The sequence below is a fragment of the Pseudorca crassidens genome, chromosome 7 (genome assembly GCF_039906515.1).
Source record: "Pseudorca crassidens isolate mPseCra1 chromosome 7, mPseCra1.hap1, whole genome shotgun sequence".
NCBI lineage: Eukaryota > Metazoa > Chordata > Mammalia > Artiodactyla > Delphinidae > Pseudorca > Pseudorca crassidens.
Genome location: NC_090302.1, coordinates 6,223,125 through 6,243,555, shown reverse-complemented (window position 1 = coordinate 6,243,555; position 20,431 = coordinate 6,223,125). Strand labels below are relative to the sequence as shown.

Below are 20,431 nucleotides of genomic sequence, written 5' to 3'. Positions count from 1 at the left end.
CGTTACCTAGATTCATTATGGAAGGAAGAGCTAAATTTCAGTTATAAGTTAGCGAAAAGAAAGACCTCATTTTTTCCCATTTTAGTTCACAGGCCTGCTGAATTCTGTTCTCAGACCCCAGGTTAAGAAACCCTTCTTTAGGGCTTCCCTGGTGGCGCAGTGGTTGAGAGTCCGCCTGCTGATGCAGGGGACACGGGTTCATGACCCGGTCCAGGAAGATCCCACATGCCGCGGAGCGGCTGGGCCCGTGAGCCATGGCTGCTGGGCCTGCGCGTCCGGAGCCTGTGCTCCGCAACGGGAGGGGCCACAGCAGTGAGAGGCCTGCGTACCGCAAAAAAAAAAAAAAAAAAAGAAAGAAACCCTTCTTTATACCAAACTTTTTTTTAAACTGGAAATTACTTCGTTTTAAACTGGAATTTGATATCAAGATGGTAAGGAAACCCACTATTGCTTGCCTTCAATAAAAGAATTCAAATGAACAGTGACCTTGGGCTTATTATTACATTCCGGCTAGGTACAGGTGCCTGCCCTGAAAGCTTTGAGCCTGAGGCCTTACTTCCTTAATTTAAAAAAGTGAGATCGTATGTCAGAGAGGCAGTAAAGACACAGAGGCTCAGACCACGCTGGGCAGACCACGCTGCGCTGCTGATAATAATCAGAAGATGTGTCCATAGGGTGCGGCAGAGAATACTAACTTCTCGCAGGGCGGTTCAATGTTATTTAACACCAAGGTGTTAAATCCCCCGCACCCCCAATTCAGACAGCCCTTATTTTGGGAAGCAAAGTCCACGCTGTAGTCAGACTGGGTGTAAATCTGGCTTCCCCAGTTAGCAGCCAGGGGGCCCTGGATAGCTGACTGAGCCCGGCATCCTCACCGGTGAAGTGGTGCTAAGAGCAGCCCCTCTTTGGCTAAACAATACGCTGCTAAATAACCAAGAGATCCCTGAAGAAATCGACGAGGGAATAAAAAAATACCTAGAGACACATGGCAATGGAAACATGACGACCCAAAACCTATGGGATGCAGCAAAAGCACTTCTAAGAGGGAAGTTTATAGCAATGCAATCCTACCTCAAGAAACAAGAAACATCTCAGATAAACAATCTAACCTTACACCTAAAGGAACTAGAGAAAGCAGAGCAGCCCCTCTTCTTAGAGCGGATGTGAGGACCCCATGAGACCAAGCGCACGCATAGCATGAACGGGGCCCACGGTGGACGACCCTCAAGGTCTGCCTGCGGAGCTTGTGGAAACCTCGTCACCATCTCTCTCTCCGGGTGCAGGCTGTGGGTGGCTTCCAAGGCCTTTTTCTTTTGCTCTCACGGGTTTCCTTGCAAAAGATGCTCCAGGGGAAGGGATTCTGGCCCAAACCATTTCCTTCTGCAAGAGACCCACTAAAGCCCCTTTACGTGGGCTCCGTCCAGCCTCCTTGTAGGTCTCCCAGGGGATGGCTTAAATGCCCTCCCAAGGGTGACCCCAGAGAAATGCATCAGGCTCTCAGCCCTGTGGGATTAACACCCTCTGTGGGGATGAACAGCAGTGAGGTTGCTAACTGTGGAGTTATCGGGTGCTTCCGGTCTGCGGAACGCTTTACACAGCTTGAGCTCAAGGAGTGCTCACCTCAGTGCCCTGAAGAAGCCGTTCAATTCCCTCCAGTCTCCAGATGAGGAAACAAGGGCCCAGAGAGGTGGGTCGTGTGTCCAAGGTCACCCAGCCAGGAAGTGCCCGTGTCTGTCTATGCCTGACCCCTCCCACCTAACGAGCTGCCTTGCCTCCCTCCTGACTTAACTGTGGAAGCTCTTTTGGAAGCAGCCCTGGGCTAGGCTTGGGGAGGGAGTGTCCAGGGCCCAGGGCAGAGGCCCCTGTCCTGGGAGGTTGGTTGTCCCCTCACCTTCACCCTCCTCTCTCTGCTTGCAGAATGCCGACGGGAAGCTGACGCTGCAGGAGTTCCAGGAAGGATCCAAGGCGGACCCGTCCATCGTGCAGGCGCTGTCCCTCTACGACGGGCTGGTATAGTTCAAGGCCCAGAGCTGAGGTGAGTGGAGGGGGACTTGGGGCCTGGGATGGGGGAAAGGGGACAAACCCAGCCTCAGGACACTTGGGGTTGGCAGATAAGTACCTGAGTTTCCCGGGGGGGAATCAGGGTCTGCCCAGTTGGCAAATAGCTAGTAAGGGAGGGCCTTCACGTCAGCCAGGGCTCCTCTATTTTTGTCACTTTTATATACCGAGATTCAGCCTGAGAGTTTACTTGAATAGAAGTTTCCCTGGGTTGAAAACACTTTGAAAATACCAGTTCTCAGCCAGGGCCAGGGGCCTGGGAGAACAGGAGTCTCTCATCTTTTCTCCGTTGGGGTGGCCGAAGACCTCAGCTTCCGCTCTCTTGATCAATAGCTCCAACGTGGTTTCTTTTTTTGCCCAGATTTCCGTTAAGTGCAGGATGATGGCCCACAGAGGCCTCTGTTGCTGGCAGAGAACTGATCCCCATGGTCCTGTCCAGCTACGAACACTCTTTTTTTTTTTTTCTGGCTCTTTTTTTTTTTTTAACATCTTTATTAGAGTATAATTGCTTTACAATGGTGTGTTAGTTTCTGCTGTATAACAAAGTGAATCAGCTATACATATACATATGTCCCCACATCTCTTCCCTCTTGCATCTCCCTCCCTCCCACCCTCCCTATCCCACCCCTCCAGGTGGTCACAAAGCACCGAGCTGATCTCCCTGTGCTATGCGGCTGCTTCCCACTAGCTATCTGTTTTACGTTTGGTAGTGCATATATGCCCATGCCGCTCTCTCACTCTGTCACAGCTGACCCTTCCCCCTCCCCATATCCTCAAGTCCATTCTCTAGTAGGTCTGCATCTTTATTCCCGTCTTGCCCCTAGGTTCTCCTGACCATTGTTTTAAAAACACTCTTGTATGTGTCTCCTGGTGGACGGATGATGCATCCTCTTGATATAGATCTAAGAGTAGAATTGCTGGGACTTAGAATGTGTGTATATTTAGCTTTAGTAGATACTTCCAGAAGTTTTCCAACATGGCTGTACCATCTCCGACTCCCACTTGCGGTGTATGAGAGCTCCCATTGCCCCACATCCTTGCCAGCACTGGGTGTTCTCTGTCTTTTAAAATTTCAGCCGTTTTGGTGGGCGTGTCATGATAGCTTGCTGTCATCTGAATTTGCGTCTCACTGATGAGCACTGAAGTTGGGCACCTTGTCGTATGTGCATCCTCCGTTATACCATCACATTTTGTGCAGTGCTGTCTTAGTTATCTCGCTGCACACTGCAGTCCCGCAAAACAGCATCTGAAGAGAACAAACATCAGGAATTTGGGTACAGCTTCGTTGGGTGCCTTCGGCCCAAGGTCTCTCATGAGGATGCAGCCAAGCTGTCAGGAGGGTGGCCAACCATCCCAGTTTGCCCGGGACTGTCCCGGATTTAGTGCCGAAAGTCCCATGTCCTGGGAAACCCCTCTGTAGTAGGTAAACTGGAATGATCATCAGCTGTTGGCCAGGACTGCGGTCTCATCTGAAGGCTTGACCAGGGGTGACCCATTTCTAAGCTCACTCATTTGGTTTGGCGGCCTCAACATGTGGCCCTCTGCACAGGGCTGCCTAACAACATGGTGGCTGGCTTCCGCCAGGGTAAGCTTTCTGGGAGGGAGGGAGAGGGAGAACCCAAGATGAAAGCGCAGTCTTTTTATAACTCGACCTTGAGAAGCAAGATCCCATCACTTCTTTTTTAAGAACGCCTTGGCTACCTTGGGCTATTTCTATACAAATTTTAGAATCAACTTACAAATGTCTACACACACACACATGCACACACACGCTGGGATTTTGAATGGGATTGAGTTGAGTCTGCTGTTCAGTTTGGGGGAGAATTGGCATCTTTATAATGTTGAGTCTTCCAGTCCATGAAGATGGTATATCTCTCTCTGTGTTTAGGTCTTTAATTTTTTTTTCTCTATAACATTTTGCTGTTTTTAGCTAAAAGGTCTTTCACATCTTTTAGTAGATTTATTCCTAAGTTTTTGATGGTGTTTTAAACAGTAATTTTAAAATTGTATTTTCTGTTTGTTTCTGATTTATAGAAATTCAGTTGATTTTTGTTTATTGATCATATATCCAGGGTCCTGCTAACTTCATTTATTAAATCTAGGAGTCTGCCTTAGATTCTTTTGGATTGCCTACATTCTGTTTCTTCCTTTCCTATCCCTGTGCCTTTTGTTCCTTTTTCCTGCTTCCTTGCACTGGTTGGGCCCTCCAGTCACATAGGAGTAGTGATGGTGAACATTCTTGTCTCATTCTCAGTCTTGGGAGAAAGCATTCAATAATTCACCATTAGTTACGATGCTTGTTATAGGTCCTTTGTAGATAGATTTTAGCAGATTTAGAAAGTTTCCCTCTTTTCTAGTTTGGTAGGAGTTACTTGTTTTTTTAAAACATCATGAGTGATATTGAACTTTATCAAAATTTTCTGCATTTATCAAGATGCTCATATGACTTTTCTCTCTTTTTTGTTGTCAGTATGATGAATTACACTGATTGATTGTGTGTGTGTGTGTGTGTGTGTGAATACATTTTATGGATCATCAGTGGATTCCTGTCCACTTAAATACACTACCTTTTTTTTTTCTATTCTTTTTCAAATTACTTTTCCCATTTAGGTTGTTACATAATATTGAGCAGAGTTCCCTGTGCTATACAGTAGGTCCTTGTTGCTTATCCATTTTTTAAAGAAAATTTTTAATCTTTATTGGAGTATAATTGCTTCACAATACTGTGTTAGTTGATGTTGCACAACAAAGTGAATCAGCCATATGCAGACACACGTCCCCATATCCCCTCCCTCTTGAGCCTCCCTCCCATCCTCCCTATCCCACCCCTCTAGGTCATCGCAAAGCACCGAGCCAATCTCCCTGTGCTATGCTGCTGCTTCCCACCAGCCAACGGTTTTACATTCTGTAGTATATATATATGTTGATGGTACCCTCACTTCACCCCAGCTTCACCCTCCAATCCCATGTCCTCAAGTCCATTTTCTATGTCTACCTCTTTATTCCTGCCCTGCAACTAGGTTCCTCAGTACCATTTTTTTTTTTTTTTTTAGATTTCATATATATATGTTAGCATATGGTATTTGTTTTTCTTCTTCTCACTTACTTCACTCTGTATGACAGACTCTAGATCCATCCACCTCACTATAACTCAATTTCGTTTCTTTTTATGGCTGAGTAATAGTCCCTTGTATATATGTGCCACATCTTCTTATCCATTCATCTGTCAGTGGACATTTAAGTTGGTTCCATGTCCTGGCTATTGTAAATAGTGCTGCAATGAACATTGTGGTAGATGTCTCTTTTTGAATGATGGTTTTCTCAGGGTATATGCCCAGTAGTGGGATTGCTGGGTCATATGGTAGTTCTATTTTAGTTTTTTAAGGAACCTCCGTACTGTTTTCCATAGTGGTTGTATCAGTTTTCATTCCCACCAACAGTGCAGGAGGGTTCCCTTTCACCACACCCTTTCCAGCATTTATTTGTTTCTAGATTTTTTGAAAATGGCCATCCTGACCAGTGTGAGGTGATACCTCATTGTAGTTTTGATTTTCATTTCTCTAATAATTAGTGATGTTGAGCATCTTTTCATGTGCCTCTTGGCCATCTGTATGTCTTCCTTGGTGAAATGTCTATTTAGGTCTTCTGCCCATTTTTTAACTGTATTGTTTGTTTTTTGATATTGAGCTCCATGAGCTGTTTGTATATTTTGGAGAGTAATCCTTTGTCTGTTCTTTCATTTGCAAATATTTTCTCCCATTCTCAGGGTTGTCTTTTCGTCTTATTTATGGTTTCCTTTGCTGTGCAAAAGCTTTTAAGTTTAATTAAGTCCCATTTGTTTATTTTTGTTTTTATTTCCGCTACTCTAGGAGGTGGGTCAAAAAAAGATCTTGTTGTGGTTTATGTCAGAGTGTTTTTTCCTATGTTTTCCTCTAAGAGTTTTATAGTGTCTCGTCTTACATTTAAGTCTTTAATACATTTGGAGTTTATTTTTGTGTATGGTGTTAGATAGTGTTCTAATTTCATTCTTTTACATGTAACTGTCCAGTTTTCCCAGCACCACTTATTGAAGAGGCTGTCTTTTTCCCACTGAATGTTCTTGCCTCCTTTGTCATAAATTAGGTGCCCATATGTGCAGGGCGTATCTCTGGGCATTCTATCCTCTACCATTGAGCTATATTTCTGTTTTTGTGCCAGTACCATACTGTCTTGATTACTGTAGCTTTGTGGTATAGTTTGAAGTCAGGGAGCTTGATTCCTCCAACTCCATTTTTCTTTCTCAAGATTGCTTTGGCTATTTGGGATCTTTTGTGTTTCCATACGAATTGTAAAATTTTTTGTTCTAATTCTGTGAAGAATGCCATTGGTAGTTTGATAGGGATTTCATTGAATCTGTAGATTGCTTTGGGTAGTAAAGTCGTTTTCACAATATTGATTCTTCCAATCCAAGAACATGGTGTATTTCTCCATCTGTTTATGTCACCTTTGATTTCTTTCATCAGTGTTTTATAGTTTTCTGAGTACAAGTCTTTCGCCTCCTTAGGCAGGTTTATTCCTAGGTATTTTATTCTTTTTGTTGCAATGGTAAATGGGAGTGTTTCCTTAATTTCTCCTTCTGATTTTTCGTTGTTGGTGTATACGAATGCCAGAGATTTCTGCACATTAATTTTGTATCCTGCAACCTTACCAAATTCATTGATTAACTCTAGTAGTTTTCTGGTGGCATCTTTAGGATTTTCTATGTATAGTATCATGTCATTGGCAAACAGTGACAGTTTTACTTCTTGTTTTCCAACTTGTATTCCTTTTATTTCTTTTTCTTCTCTGATTGCTGTGGCTAGGACTTCCAAAACTACGTTGAATAAGAGTGGCAAGAGTGGACATCCTTGTCTTTTTCCTGATCTTAGTGGATATACTTTCAGTTTTTCACCATTGAGTATGATGCTTGCTGTGGGTTTGTCATATATGGCCTTTATTGTATTGAGGTAGGTTCCCTCTATTCCCATTTTCTGGAGAGTTTTTATCATAAACGGGTGTTGAATTTTGATAAAAACTTTTTCTGCATCTATTGAGATGATCATATGGTTTTTATTCCTTAATTTGTTAATGTGGTATATCACATTGATTGATTTGCATGTATTGAAGAATCCTTGCATCCTGGGATAAATCCCACTTGATCATGGTGTATGATCCTTTTAATTTGCTATTGGATTCTGTTTGCTAGTATTTTGTTCAGGAATTTTGCATCTAGGTTCATCAGTGATCTTGGTCTATAATTTTCTTTTTTTATGATATCTTTTTCTGGTTTTGGTATCAGGGTGATGGTGGCTTCATAGAATGAATTTGGGAGTGTTTCTCCCTCTGCCATTTTTTGGAAGAGTTTGAGAAGGATGGGTGTTAGCTCTTCTCTAAATGTTTGATAGAATTCACCTGTGAAGCCATCTGGTCTTGGACTTTTGTTTGTTGGAAGATTTTTAATTACGGTTTCAATTTCATTACTTGTGATAGGTCTGTTTATATTTTCTAATTCTTCCTGGTTCAGTGTTGGAAAGTTGTACCTTCCCAAGAATTTGTCCATTTCTTCGTGGTTGTCCATTTTATTGGCATATAGTTGTTTGTAGTAGTCTCTTATAATCCTTTGTATTTCTGCGGTGTCAGTTGTGATTTCTCCCTTTTCATTTCTAATTTTATTGATTTGCATCTTCTCTTTTTTTTTCTTGATGAGTCTGGCTAAGGGTTTATCAATTTTTTTTTTGGCTGGATTGAGTCTTCATAGCTGTGTGTGGGCTTTCTCTAGTTGCGGCGAGCGGGGGCTACTCTTTGTTGTGGAGTGCGGGCTTCTCATTGCAATGGCTTCTCTTGTTGTGGAACACAGGCTCTAGGCACATAGGTTTCAGTAGTTATGGCTCGCTGGCTTCCGTAGTTGTGGCTCGTGGGCTCTAAAGTGCAGGCTCAGTAGTTGTGGTGCACGGGCTTAGTTGTTCTGCGGCATGTGGGATTTTCCCGGACCAGGGCTCGAACCCGTGTCCCCTGCATTGGCAGCCGGATTCTTAACCAGTGCGCCACCAGGGAAGCCCCTCCAGCTTTTGTTTGTATGTGTTCCTAGGTCTGAAGTGGGTCTCTTGTAGACCGCATATATACGGGTCTTGTTTTTGTATCCATTCAGCGAGCCTGTGTCTTTTGATTATGGCATTTAATCCATTTACATTCAAGGTTATTATCGATATGTATGTTCTTATTACCATTTCCTTAATTGTTTTGAGTCTGTTTTTGTGGGTCTTTTTCTTCTCTTGTGTTTCCCGCTTAGAGAAGTTTCTTCAGCATTTGTTGTAGAGCTGGTTTGGTGGTGCTGAATTCTCTTAGCTTTTGCTTGTCTGAAAAGCTTTTGACTTCTCCATCGAATCTGAATTAGATCCTTGCTGGGTAGAGTAATCTTGGTTGTAGGTTTTTATCTTTCATCACTTTAAGTATATCCTGCCACTCCCTTCTGGCCTGCAGAGTTTCCCCTGAAAAATCAGCTGATAACCTTATGGGGATTCCTTTGTATGTTATTCTTTTGTTTTTCCCTTGCTGCTTTTAATAATTTTTCTTTGAATTTAATTTTTGTTAGTTTGATTAATATGTGTCTTGGTGTGTTTTTCCTAGATTTTATCCTGTATGGGACTCTCTGTGCTTCCTGGACTTGGGTGACTGTTTCCTTTCCCATCTTAGGGAATTTTTCAACTATAATCTCTTCAAATATTTTCTCAGACCCTTTCTTTTTCTCTTCTTCTTTTGGGATCCCTATAATTCGAATGTTGGTGCGTTTAGTGTTGTCCCAGTGGTCTCTGAGATTGTCTTCCATTCTTTTCATTCTTTTTTCTTTATTCTGCTCCTCAGCAGTTATTCCCACCATTTTGTCTTCCAGCTCACTTATTCGTTCTTCTGCCTCAGTTATTCTGTAATTGATTCCTTCTAGTGTATTTTTCATTTCAGTTATTGTGTTGTTCATCTCTGTTTGTTTGTTCTTTAGTTCTTCTCGATCTCTGTTAAACATTTCTTGTATTTTCTCAATCTGTGCCTCCATTCTATTTCCGAGATTCTGGATCATCTTTACTATCATTCCTCTGAATTCTTTTTCAGGTAGACTGCCTATTTCCTCCTCATTTATTTGGTCTTGTAGGTTTTTACCTTGCTCCTCCATCTGTGACATATTTTTTTGCCATCTCTTTTTTTTTTTTTTTTAAATGAGTGGGATTGTGTTCCTGTCTTACTGGTTGTTTGACCTGAGGCTTTTAACACTGGGGTTTGTGGCTTTTGGGTAGAGCTGGGTCTTGGTGCTGAGATGAGGTACTCCGGGAGACCTCACTCCGATGAATAGTCCCTGGGGTCTGAGGTTCTCTGTTAGTCTAGTAGCTCGGACTTGGAGCTCCTACCGCAGGAGCTTCAGCCGACCTGGGCTTGTGAACCAAGGTCCTGCAAGCTGCCTGGGGCGGCAAAAAAACCCCCACAACAATAACAAAGTAAAAATAAAATTAGACTAGGAAACTAACAGGTATGTTAGGAAGAATATGAAAATAAAAATATAGATGAATCAACAATTGGAAGGTACATTAGTACCACAATAGTAAGAAAGAGGAGGGAAAAGAAAAAAAAAAAGCAAAAAGGGGGGGGAAGGCCTTAGCTGTGGAGGGCGGGGCCTAAGCAAGGGCGAGGTTTGGGTGGTGGGCGGGGCCAATGCTCAGGATCTGGAAAAGGTCCTGGGGGCTGTAAGGGGGTGGAACGTAGGCTCAAGGAACAGAAGGGGCCCAGGCGTTCCCCCCACCCCTAGTCTCAGAGGGCAGAGGACCTCACCTGGGAGCCCAGCAGGCTTCCTGGGCTTGAGTGGGTGGGGCAGTCACCCTCTGCTCCTCTCCCTCTCCTCCTGGAAGACCCCTCCAACGTGCCTCTCCTATTCTCCCCCCAGCCTCCTTCCTATGCCCCCAAGGACCTACGTGGCCTGGAGGGGGCCTTGGAGGGCAGGGGACCGGCCTGGGATCTCAGCAGCCTCCCACCTGCCTCTCCTGATCTCCCCAGCCTCCCTCCTATGACTCTTTCATTCTTGTTAAAGGCTGAGTAATATTCCATTGTATATATGTACCACATCCTCTTTACCCATTCTCTGTCGATGGACATTTAGGTGGTTTCCATGTCTTGGCTATCGTAAACAAAGATGCAATGAACACTGGGGTACATGATCTTTTTGAACCATGTTTTTCTCTGGATATGTGCTCAGGAATGGGATTGCAGCATCATATGGTAGCTCTATTTTTAGTTTTTTAAAGGAACCTTCATACTGTTCTCCGTAGTGGCTGCAGCAGTTTACATTCCCACCAGCAGTGTAGGAGGGTTCTCATCTCTTCACACCCTCTCCAGCGTTCGCTGTTTGTGGTGTTTTTGATGATGGCCACTCTGACTTACACCGAGTGACTTTTGAATGCTCAGCCACCCATTATGTGCTTTGATGTACCATCAGATTTGACTTGCTGACATTTTGTTTAGGAAGCCTATTTTGAAGCTTCTAATATTCTTATGTTTTTGCACAAGAAATCCTTTTTCATTGAAGAGACATTAGAAAATATGTTTAAAAAGAAAACCTCCATAAAAAAGTTTATTGAAAAAAACCCTTCACATAGAACCCAGAAATAACTACTGTGAACATTTTGTGTCCAGAATGATTCAGAAAGAAAGAATGATTCAGAAAGGATTGAACACTTACAAAAACTTAATACTCAGTAACTAGGTCGCATAGGAACATATAATCAAACCAATTTATAAAGGAACTGTGACAGTTATTTCTATAATCTTAAAAATGTTCAGTATGCAGCTCTGGGTCCCACAGTGCATACTGATCTGTTGTCTGATTTTTCAGAGTCCCCCTTTTGTGAATTACCACCAGTGACCTCATTGGCGTATATATATATATATATATATACAGTTATATATATATATAACAGCTGCATATTTCCTCCAGGCCGTGGAAGAATGGTGCAAACATAAGTTCTTGCTGTATCCCCCCAAGGAAACGTTGTACAGTGTAATTAATTTCTTTAAAGTGTGTGATTCTTTCTGAATTACCCTATTTGTTTTTGTCTTACAGTTTTCTATGAATATATACGTATATATATTTTTCAACAACGAGTTCATAACCGTACGCTGTTGGCTGTGTCTTTTGGTTTTTGGTTTGTTTGTTTTTTAAAGGAACAACTTGTAGGAGCCATTTTTTTTTCTTTTGGAGACTCAACACTAAGAAAAGAGATTTTTAATGTGTTTTACCCAGCTTGGCTTCACATCCTGTCACGTCTACACTGGCTTTCCATAACACAATTTACGTAGACATATATCTTACCCTCACCAGCAACGTGTCGGCCAACACAATGTAACTTTATTTCCATGACAAGTTTTTCAGGGTGACAAGATCCACTTTTCTATAGCTCCTCCCGGAAATTGCCGTACCATTTTTCTCAGGCCTTCCTAGATCCTGCCTGAGAGTAATTATATCCAATCTGTGTTCCATTGTTTTTGCGATTTATTTGCCTTCTCAGATTCCTGATGGATCATAATTCTTAGATAAATTACGGTTATATAATTCACTGAATTATTCAGGAACTGAGATCATGCATATTTTTTGCGTCACTACATGTTGTTTGAGATCATCCTTTTTAATAGCTGCATAGTATACCGTTTATGGTTGGACCATACCTTAACCAGTCTTATGGTGTGGGGCACTCAGGTTGTTGGAAATTTGAGAGTGGATGAAAACAATTTTTATTATGGGAACAGTCTCATGCAATAGTAGAGAGAATATGTAACTCCGTGTACCCATCTCCCAGCTTCAGAATCACCGATTCACAGCAATCTTGTGCCGTCTATACCCTCCCCCACACACCCCCGACACTGGGTTGTTTTGAAGCAAATTCAAGACATCGTATCATTTCATACATAAATATTTCAAAATGTATTTCTAAAAGATAACGATTCTTTAAAAAAAATCCGTAATACCCCAAACATCAGTAATTCCTTAATACGCTCTCACCAACACTTACATTCCACTTTCCTGTTGTCTCACAATTTTTTTCACTTTGTTTATTGGAATCTGAATCTGAATGAAGTCCATAGATAGCAAGTGGTTGATAGGCCTACGTTTATTTTAATCTCTTAAGTTTTCCCCCTTCCCTTTTCCTTCCTGGTGTTTGCTGAGAAGAGCATTGGGTACAGTGCCCCGTGGTGCTGTTAACAGGCTCCTCTTTCTTGTTCTTCCTGGAAATGGCAGTTAGATCTGCAGGCTGGCTTGGCATTGGGTTTGGTCCACTTCGGGTGAGAACACCTCATGAGCGGGGTTGTGTGTGTGTGTCTGGCAGGTGCACGTGACCTCGGTGACATCAGCAGCTGTTTCTGATCGCCACCTCTGTCCATTCATTCATTACATGGTGCCAAATGGTGACGTCCTAAAGTTGTCTTTCCTTCTTCATCATTGGCTAGATTACTTTTACAAAGGGAAACCTTCCCTCATCCACTCGGTGGTTACCCTGAGGCTTGGTTTTCATAGGGAAGGCATGATGGATACTTGATTCTTTATCAGTTTTCAAAACAAGTTGGGGGCTTCCCTGGTGGCGCAGTGGTTGAGAGTCCGCCTGCCGCTACAGGGGACGCGGGTTCGTGCCCCGGTCCGGGAAGATCCCACATGCCGCAGAGCGGCTGGGCCCGTGAGCCATGGTCGCTGAGCCTGCGCGTCCGGAGCCTGTGCTCCGCAGCGGGAGAGGCCACAGCAGTGAGAGGCCCGCGTACCGCAAAAAAAAAAAAAAAAAAATCCTTAGAGGTGACCAATGACGTTTTTACAAAATATATGTGTAACTGTGAATTTAAGGATTTAAATGCATTTGGTGAGTTTCATCATATTTGCAGTTCTTTTTTTTTACATTTTTTTTTGGCCACGCCGCACAGCTTATGGGATTTTAGTTCTCCAACCATGGATCGAACCCCAGGCCTTGGCAGTGAGAGCTTGGAATCCTAACCACTGGACCGCCAGGGAATTCCCTTAACTAGCAGATACAATAATGCAAGTCACAGGGGTTCACAGATCACCGCGGAAGGCAGAGCATGTGATTGGAGACCCAGCTGAACCTCCAGGGTCTGGCAGGGGACCTGGAAGGCTGAGAGGACCCAGGCTTCTCCCTTGGGTGCTCTGGCCTTCCTCTGGGTGGTTACTCCATACTCTCTCTCCCTTGGCACCTGCACCATAATGGCCCCCCCAATTCTGGTCCTGCAGAGCCTTCCTACTCCCCCAGGGCCACCTCCACATAGATTCGGATTGGCCCAGATAATGTTTTTAAGTCATCTCCCCAAATCAGGAAAGTGACCCCTTTGTATCAGACACCTACACCTGTCCAGTGGGGAGTGGGGACGTGAGATTTAAACACAGGGTTGGAGCAGGTTATGGGAAGGGTCTTTGGATGGCACGGACAGTAACAGACATAACTGTCCCCCAGGCTGCTGCTTTTTTAAAAAAATGTATTGAGGTGAAATTCACATAACATAAAATTAACTATCTTAAAGTGAACAATTCAGTGGCATTTAGTACATTCTAGAACCTTTGCCTCATTCCAAGATAAAACTCCATATCCCTTAAGCAGTTTCTCCCCCACCCCCCACCCCTCAGTGAGCCTCTGGCAACCATACTTTGCTTTCTGTCTCTATTCTGGATGTTTCATATAAATGGAATCATTTACTCTGTGACTTTTATCTTTTTATTTATTTTTTATTTTTTTAAAATTTAATTTATTTATTTTTGGCTGCGTTGGGTCTTTGTTGCTGCACGCGGGCTTTCTCTAGTTGCGGCGAGCAGGGGCTACTCTTCGTTGCAGTGCGCAGGCTTCTCATTGCGGTGGCTTCTCTTTTTGCAGAGCATGGGCTTCAGTAGTTGTGGCTCGTGGACTCTAGAGCGCAGGCTCAGTAGTTGTGGCTCACGGGCCTAGTTGCTCCGCGGCATGTGGGATCTTCCCAGACCAGGGCTTGAACCCGTGTCCCCTGCATTGGCAGGCGGATTCTTAAGCACTGTGCCACCAGGGAAGCCCTATGTGACCTTTGATGTCTGGTTCTTTCACTTAGCATCATGTGGTCAAGTTTCATCTGTGTTGGGACACGTACCAGTACTTCATTCATTTGTATGGCTGAATAGTATTCCATTGTGTGGTTAGATCACATTTGTTTATCCATTCATCCATTGATGGACATCTGGGTCATTTCCACCTTTTGGCAATTGGGAATCATGGTGCTATGAACATTGGTGTACATGGATTTGAGTACCTATTTTCCAGTTTTTAGAGTACATCCCTGGGGTGCAATTGCTGGGTCATATAGTAACTATGTTTAATTTTCTGAGGAACTGCCCAACTTTTCCACAGTAGCTGTGTCATTTTATATTCCTCCCAGCCGTGGTTGAGGGTTCCAATTTCTTCACACCCTCGCCAACACTTGTTAGTTTCAGGTTTTATCCTAGTGGGTGCGAAGTGGTGTCTCATCGTGGTTTTGATTTGTGTTTCCCTGATGACTAATTCTGTTGAGCATCTTTTCACGTGATTATTGGCCATTGCACACATTGTTCTTAATGGTTGCAAACTTTTTTATCCTATGGTTCTGTCCTTATTTATCCAACCTGTCCCCTGATAGTGGACACTGAGTTTGCTCCCTCCCTTTTAATTTTGCTATTACAGATGATACTGTCATAAACATTTATTTCTGTCTTTTTAACTTATTTTTTACTGAAGTATAGTTGATTTACAATGTCATGTTAATTTCTGCTGTACAGCAAAGTGATTCAGATACGTATTTCTTTTTATATACATTCTTTTTCATATTCTTTTCCATTATGGTTTATCCCAGGATATTGAATACATTTTCCTGGGCTATACAGTAGGACCTTGTTGTTTATCCATTCTATATGTAATAATTTGCATCTACTAACCCCAAACTCCCAGTCCCTCCCTCCCCCACCCCCCATAAACATTTATTTCTTAAGGATAAATACTGAGCGCCAAATGTGTGGGCCGGAGGGCGTGCACATTTTTAGGACTGGTGACATATGATGCCACCTGGTCCTTTAGTTGACTGTCGCCTGCTCTGTGTCCCTGGCAGCCAGCTCTGAACCCGCCCCACCTCCCTGTGTCTTCCAGATGCCTGGGAGCCACTCACCTCCTCCCGTGCCCTGAGGCCACCTCCGCCCCGACACCACCACCCTCGTGTGTCCACCCAGCCTTTCTCCGCATCCACGCCCCACCGGGCTGCCCTGGAACCGTGAGGCCCGGCTCTCCTCCACCCGCCCCGCACCCACCCGTCGCCTGAAGCCACCGGCTCCAATTGCCACCAACTTCTGCTTGTCCAGAAAACGACAGTACGGATGGGCAAAGGCTCCAGCCCTCTGCAAAACCAAGGACTCGGCTGCTTCGCAGGCGGCCTCTCGGTCCCTCCTGCTCTCCTGCGTGTGTGCTTTCGTTCTTTATTTCAAACAGACATTGAAAAAGAAAAAAAAAACAAAACTACCTTCTGTCCTAGAAGATTCAGACTGACAGATGGGGAGAAGGCCTCGGGGACGTCAAAGAACTCTGTCTCCTGCCTTGACCTTGGCAGCGGGAGAGGCCACGGGAGTCACGGCCTCGGCCATGGGGGGTCGGGGCGTGGGGGGCCTGCCTGCCCCTCGTGATTTGGCGCCCCATCCTCGAGCAGCAAGACCACCTGCGCGGCTAGGATGATTAATTACAACGTTGATGATTTTTTTTGTGATAACAGTATTGTGCTTTTTGTGGGGAAATTGAGGTTTTTTTTTTTATATACATATATAATTGATACCTTTTATTTATTGGTTGGTAACTGTTGCTGCTGCCTCGTGTGTCTGATGCTCCCAGGGATGCGGGGCCCACCGTTTACACGTGCACGCCCTCGCCCACCTGCCCAGGCGCTTGGGAGGATGGTGGCCTGCAGCGGCCAGGAAGCCAAAAATCTTTTTTTTTTTTTTTCAGATACTGTGCTCGATGTTTGGAGAGGGGAAAGGTGGGCTTCTTAAATGGCTAATGCACTGTTCCCTCCAGCTCGAATGCCTCCCTCCTGGATCTCTTTTCTCTGCTCCCGGTTCACACACCTCTCGGTCCTGTATCCTCCTCTGGGTCCATAACCTCTTTTCTGAGGACAAACAGGGGACATCTTCCGGTTTCTCGGTTCTTGCTTTGGTGTTCGCAGCGCCGTGGGGAGTGGCAAGGCTTGTGCTGAGACTGGGATCCAGGAAGGGCCGGGGGTGGACCGAGAATCTAAGGAGAGAAGGAGGAGGGAGTGAGCAGATGTGAAGTCTGCCTCTCCCTCCTTGGTGGGTTTTGAGAATAGCTGCTCACCCTGCTTTCCTGCCTTGTCCAGCGGACCACAGTAGCTTTCCCTCTTTTAGCTGAAAGGCCGGAAGGGAGCGGGGGAGAGAGAAGGGCCACAGGCAATCCCATTCAGGTGGCTTCTTGGGCTGTGGCCCACATGTGCTCACAGGAAGCTTCTAGCTCTGCCTGCCACTGAGACAGGGCAGGCCCACAACTGTCACCAGGAAAGTCAGATGACCTTGGACCGGAAGGCAGGATCCTGAGGCTGGCCCTTGCTCCGTGACTGTGGGCCCCCCTGCCCTCTGTGGGCCCCAGCTCCCCCTGCTGCGGAATCCGGGAGGCCTGGGCTGGGGGATCCGGAGGCTTCCCTTCGTGCTGATGCTGTCTAATTCTAAGCTTGGGTTTCCTGCAGCTGGTGATTGTGCGGTCTGTGTCTATGTTTACAGACCCCAGCAGACACGGGGACTGCCTGAGTCACTCTCTGTCTCTTAGCACAGTCTTCAGGGACGCAGCAGCCACTGTTCGTGGTGTGTGGGTTCGGATGACACACCCTGTCCCTCCCCGCAGAGCTTCCTGGTCCCTCCTGGACTCTTGAGCTGTCTTTCAGGCCCAGAACTAGTCCTCGCCCAGGGAAGGCTTCTGGGTGAGAAGCAGCCTCCCAGACTGTTTAGGGCCAGGCCGGAATCGAGAATCCCTGCTTCTTCTTTGCGAAGTCAGCAGCCTATCACCTCCTGACTTATCCCGGCCAGCGGAGGGGAGGAGCTGACCCTCGGCCCCCGCTTTAAATGGCCCTTGGCGCCCACTTTGCACTTTCCCAGGAGGCCAGAGCTTCTCCTGCTCTTTAACTCTCACAGCAGACCCCCGCCAGAGAGCGGCTCCGCCAGCGTGGGACTTGCGTGTCCGCTCCTGCAGGCTGGACCACTCGGCCAGCCCCTGTCTCTCCCTCCTTGCATCAGCCAGCCCTCTGGCTGCCCTCTCCCTCCGCTGGAAGCCCCCCAGATCCTGCGGGGATAGGAGCAGTAGTTCCATTTTCACGGGTGACTTTGAAGCTTGGGCTCTTTGAGGCCCCTGCGGTCACCTTCCTGCTCAGGCCACGGGCCTAGGAGGCCCAGTACTCACCACCAAATCCTGCAGTTCCTCAGCCTGGCTCTGACCTAGGACCCTAGGGCAGCAGGTGAACTTGGAGGCTTGGCGCTGGAGATGGGGGGAGCGGGGCCTTTCCCCAGGTCAAATGATTTCTCTGGCCTCCACCTGAGCCTCGATTTACCTCTCTGGTCCAGTGGGCCAGAGCTTTTGTGCAGCCTGTCCTGGAGCATCACGGGAAAGGGCTTGTGGCTAAGAATTATCCAAGGTTAAGCATAGGGGTCCCGCCCGCTGAGACATTGACTCCTAGGAGTCTAGGGAGATCGGTGTGCAAGGCTTTCCTCCCACCTCCTCACCGTTAGGCCTTTTGGTTTGGAGCTATGCGTGTGGCTTTTGACCTTAGCAGGCGATACCGTGGACCCATGGGCCAAGGCACACCTTGGGTCCTTGCCCAGAGAAGTCCAGAGCTGCTGGAAGGGCCACGCCTCTTCCTGGCAGGGTGCTGGACACTGGCCATTTTTGCCCGAGGTTGCGGGCAGGGACAGTTCCGTCCCCTCCTCTCACCAGGCCTCTAGCTGCAGCACCCTTGGAACCCTGAGCAGCCCATGGGCCTCTCTCCCCAGCACCGTTTCCCACCCGAGGCCCAGCCCTGTCAACTGCTGCTCTGGGGCTTCCAGACCAGCCAGAAGCCAGGTTCTTAGCCCTCGCTCCCCAGCCCAGGAGCAGGGGCCAGCCTCCGGCAGTCCGTCTGCAGCAGCCCTGGCCTCTTCCTCATAGAATCCGCTCCCCACTCTGCGTTGATGGTACTTAGGAGAACGTCATGAGTTTCCAGTATTTAACCAGGCAACGTTTAGAATAACGTCGTTTAGAATAATGTCGTTTAGAATAACGTCAAGGCAGATGTGTGTCCTCCTCTTCCCCTGAAATGCTTTTCATTTTGACAGCCAACTTCCTAGATGACAGATGCATCTGGGCTTTCGGGGACCCTGTCTCTTCTCTAGAGGGTTGGGGTGTGGGGTTCCTGGGCCCCCTGGGAAGATGCAGCCTCTCCCTGGGGAAAGCCCCACTGCTCACCTAGTGGAAAAGCTACCGGGTTCCCAGTGGTTTCAGCTTCTAAGGGATTGAGGGGAACGCGGGAGCGCCCCCTCGTGGCGATGATCTATAAAGGCATTTGGGGGACCGGACCAGACAAATAGGTGATTTGAGAGCGAGGCCGCAGATGGGGAGGCGAGGGGGGGGGGCGGCGCTATGATCTCACCCAGACCCTGAGCTTCCAGCCCCACCTTACTGGCAGCATGTCTCCCAGACGCCCTTCTTCTAGGTCTACCCCAGAGATAGCAAGTGAATCAGCATAAGGGCACTGTAATGGGAAGCCTTGCCCCCCCCCGACCTTTTTTAATATCTGCGGAATAAACCCAATGGTTGATTTTTGGATGAATAAAAGGCTTTTGTCGAATACACAGCTGGTCCCATCTTCTGTCTTGGCATCTAGGCCTCTCAGGCTTTGTCTGCTCCCCGTGATTGGACGCAGAATCCCCTCCACCTCCACCCTGACTGCCCCCCGCCCAGGCTGTACATATCTGTCCCCCGTGTGTCTTTGCCTTGACCCACGGCCCCAGGGAGGGCCACAGGCTCCCAGTCTGACTCAGTGACCAGCTTTCTCCGGGACTCTGGGCGAGTCACTTCTCACTGGGACTCAGTTTCTCCATCCGTCAGATGGGAGTGAGTCTCTGCTCAGCCCATGTCCCAGGGCCATTGTGGGGAGCAGCCATGAGCGGAATCATCAGAGCCTTGGCCGAGGTGAAAGGCCAGTGGAGTCTGAATCGTCATGGTGCCCCCCGCCCAGAGCCTGCAGCTTTGGAAAGGAATTTGGGCAACTCTTACCAAAAAAAAAAAAAAAACAATGTTTCCTGGGTGGTGATTTTCTGTTTGCCTTCCCAGTCCCTCTGAGCCTCTTTTGGGGTGTTGTTCTGTCTGAATCTGCTGGTGTGTGTCTCTGAGGGAGGGGCAGGCCCCGGGGTGGACAGGGGCCACGTAGCACGCCCAGGCCTCCTCTCGTGCTCTCGTTGTATGTTGTCCTTGTCACGCCAATTAAACACGCTTCCTCACTTGTCTTTGCCTTCCTTGTGTGGACCTGTTGCTTTGTCTGTTTCTTTTTTGTTTCATTTTAGGTTTCTTCTTCCTCCTGTGACACCCTTTCTCTTGCTTTGGGTGTTGTCTGCCCAGTTTCCCCAAGAGAAAGAATGGGCAGAGTGAGAACCTTGGGTGTAATGATTAAACCAGAACATTTTCAGGAGTGTTTCTGGGAAGCCAAGAGTTCGGCAGAGTGAATCCCCACGCCACCCCATGTATCACTCCCAGCATTTCCATTCCTTCCTGTTTCATCTCTTGGGGTTCTCTAAAGGTTTAATAATGTTTGAAAACATGGGCCTAGACTAGTGCTTCTCAGAACTGAGCATTATAGAATCACCTGGGGGCTTGTTAAAACCCAGACTGCCACCTGCAGAGTTTCTCATTAGCTAGGTTTGGGCCGGGGCCTAGGAATGTTCATTTCTAACAAGTTACCAGGCCACGCCGATGCTGCTGGTCTGGGACCACACTTTGGAAGGCCTGGGGAGCTGCTGACACTGAGGGACATCCAGCTGGGTTCTAATTTGTTTTGTTTTGTTTTGTTTTGTTTTGCCACAGCACGTGGCTTGCAGGATCTTAGTTCCAGGGGTCGAACCTGGGCCCTGGCAGTGAAAGAGCAGAGTCCTAACCACTGGACCGCCAGGGAGTTCCCCAGCTGGGTTCTAAAGAGGAGTCCACCCTCCACTTGCCGGGGATTCAGGCTAATCATTCGCCTGTGCGTAACTTTTGCACCTGCCATGTGTCAGGCACTGAGGGCCCAGAGACTTGTCACTTACCAAGTGGAGGGG

The 20,431-nt window shown here is 46.7% G+C and overlaps 1 protein-coding gene across 1 annotated transcript in view; it reads left to right on the top strand.

The window, feature by feature from the left end:
- NCS1 (neuronal calcium sensor 1) overlaps window positions 1-18,971 on the top strand; it is a 60,654-nt gene extending 41,683 nt beyond the window's left edge. Inside the window, exons 7-8 of the mRNA XM_067742954.1 lie at window positions 1,918-2,035; window positions 15,249-18,971. Of these exons, the coding sequence (XP_067599055.1) occupies window positions 1,918-2,016 (99 nt within the window). The 3' untranslated portion in view covers window positions 2,017-2,035; window positions 15,249-18,971. The remainder of the gene's footprint in view (window positions 1-1,917; window positions 2,036-15,248) is intronic.
- Window positions 18,972-20,431: the final 1,460 nt, after the last annotated feature.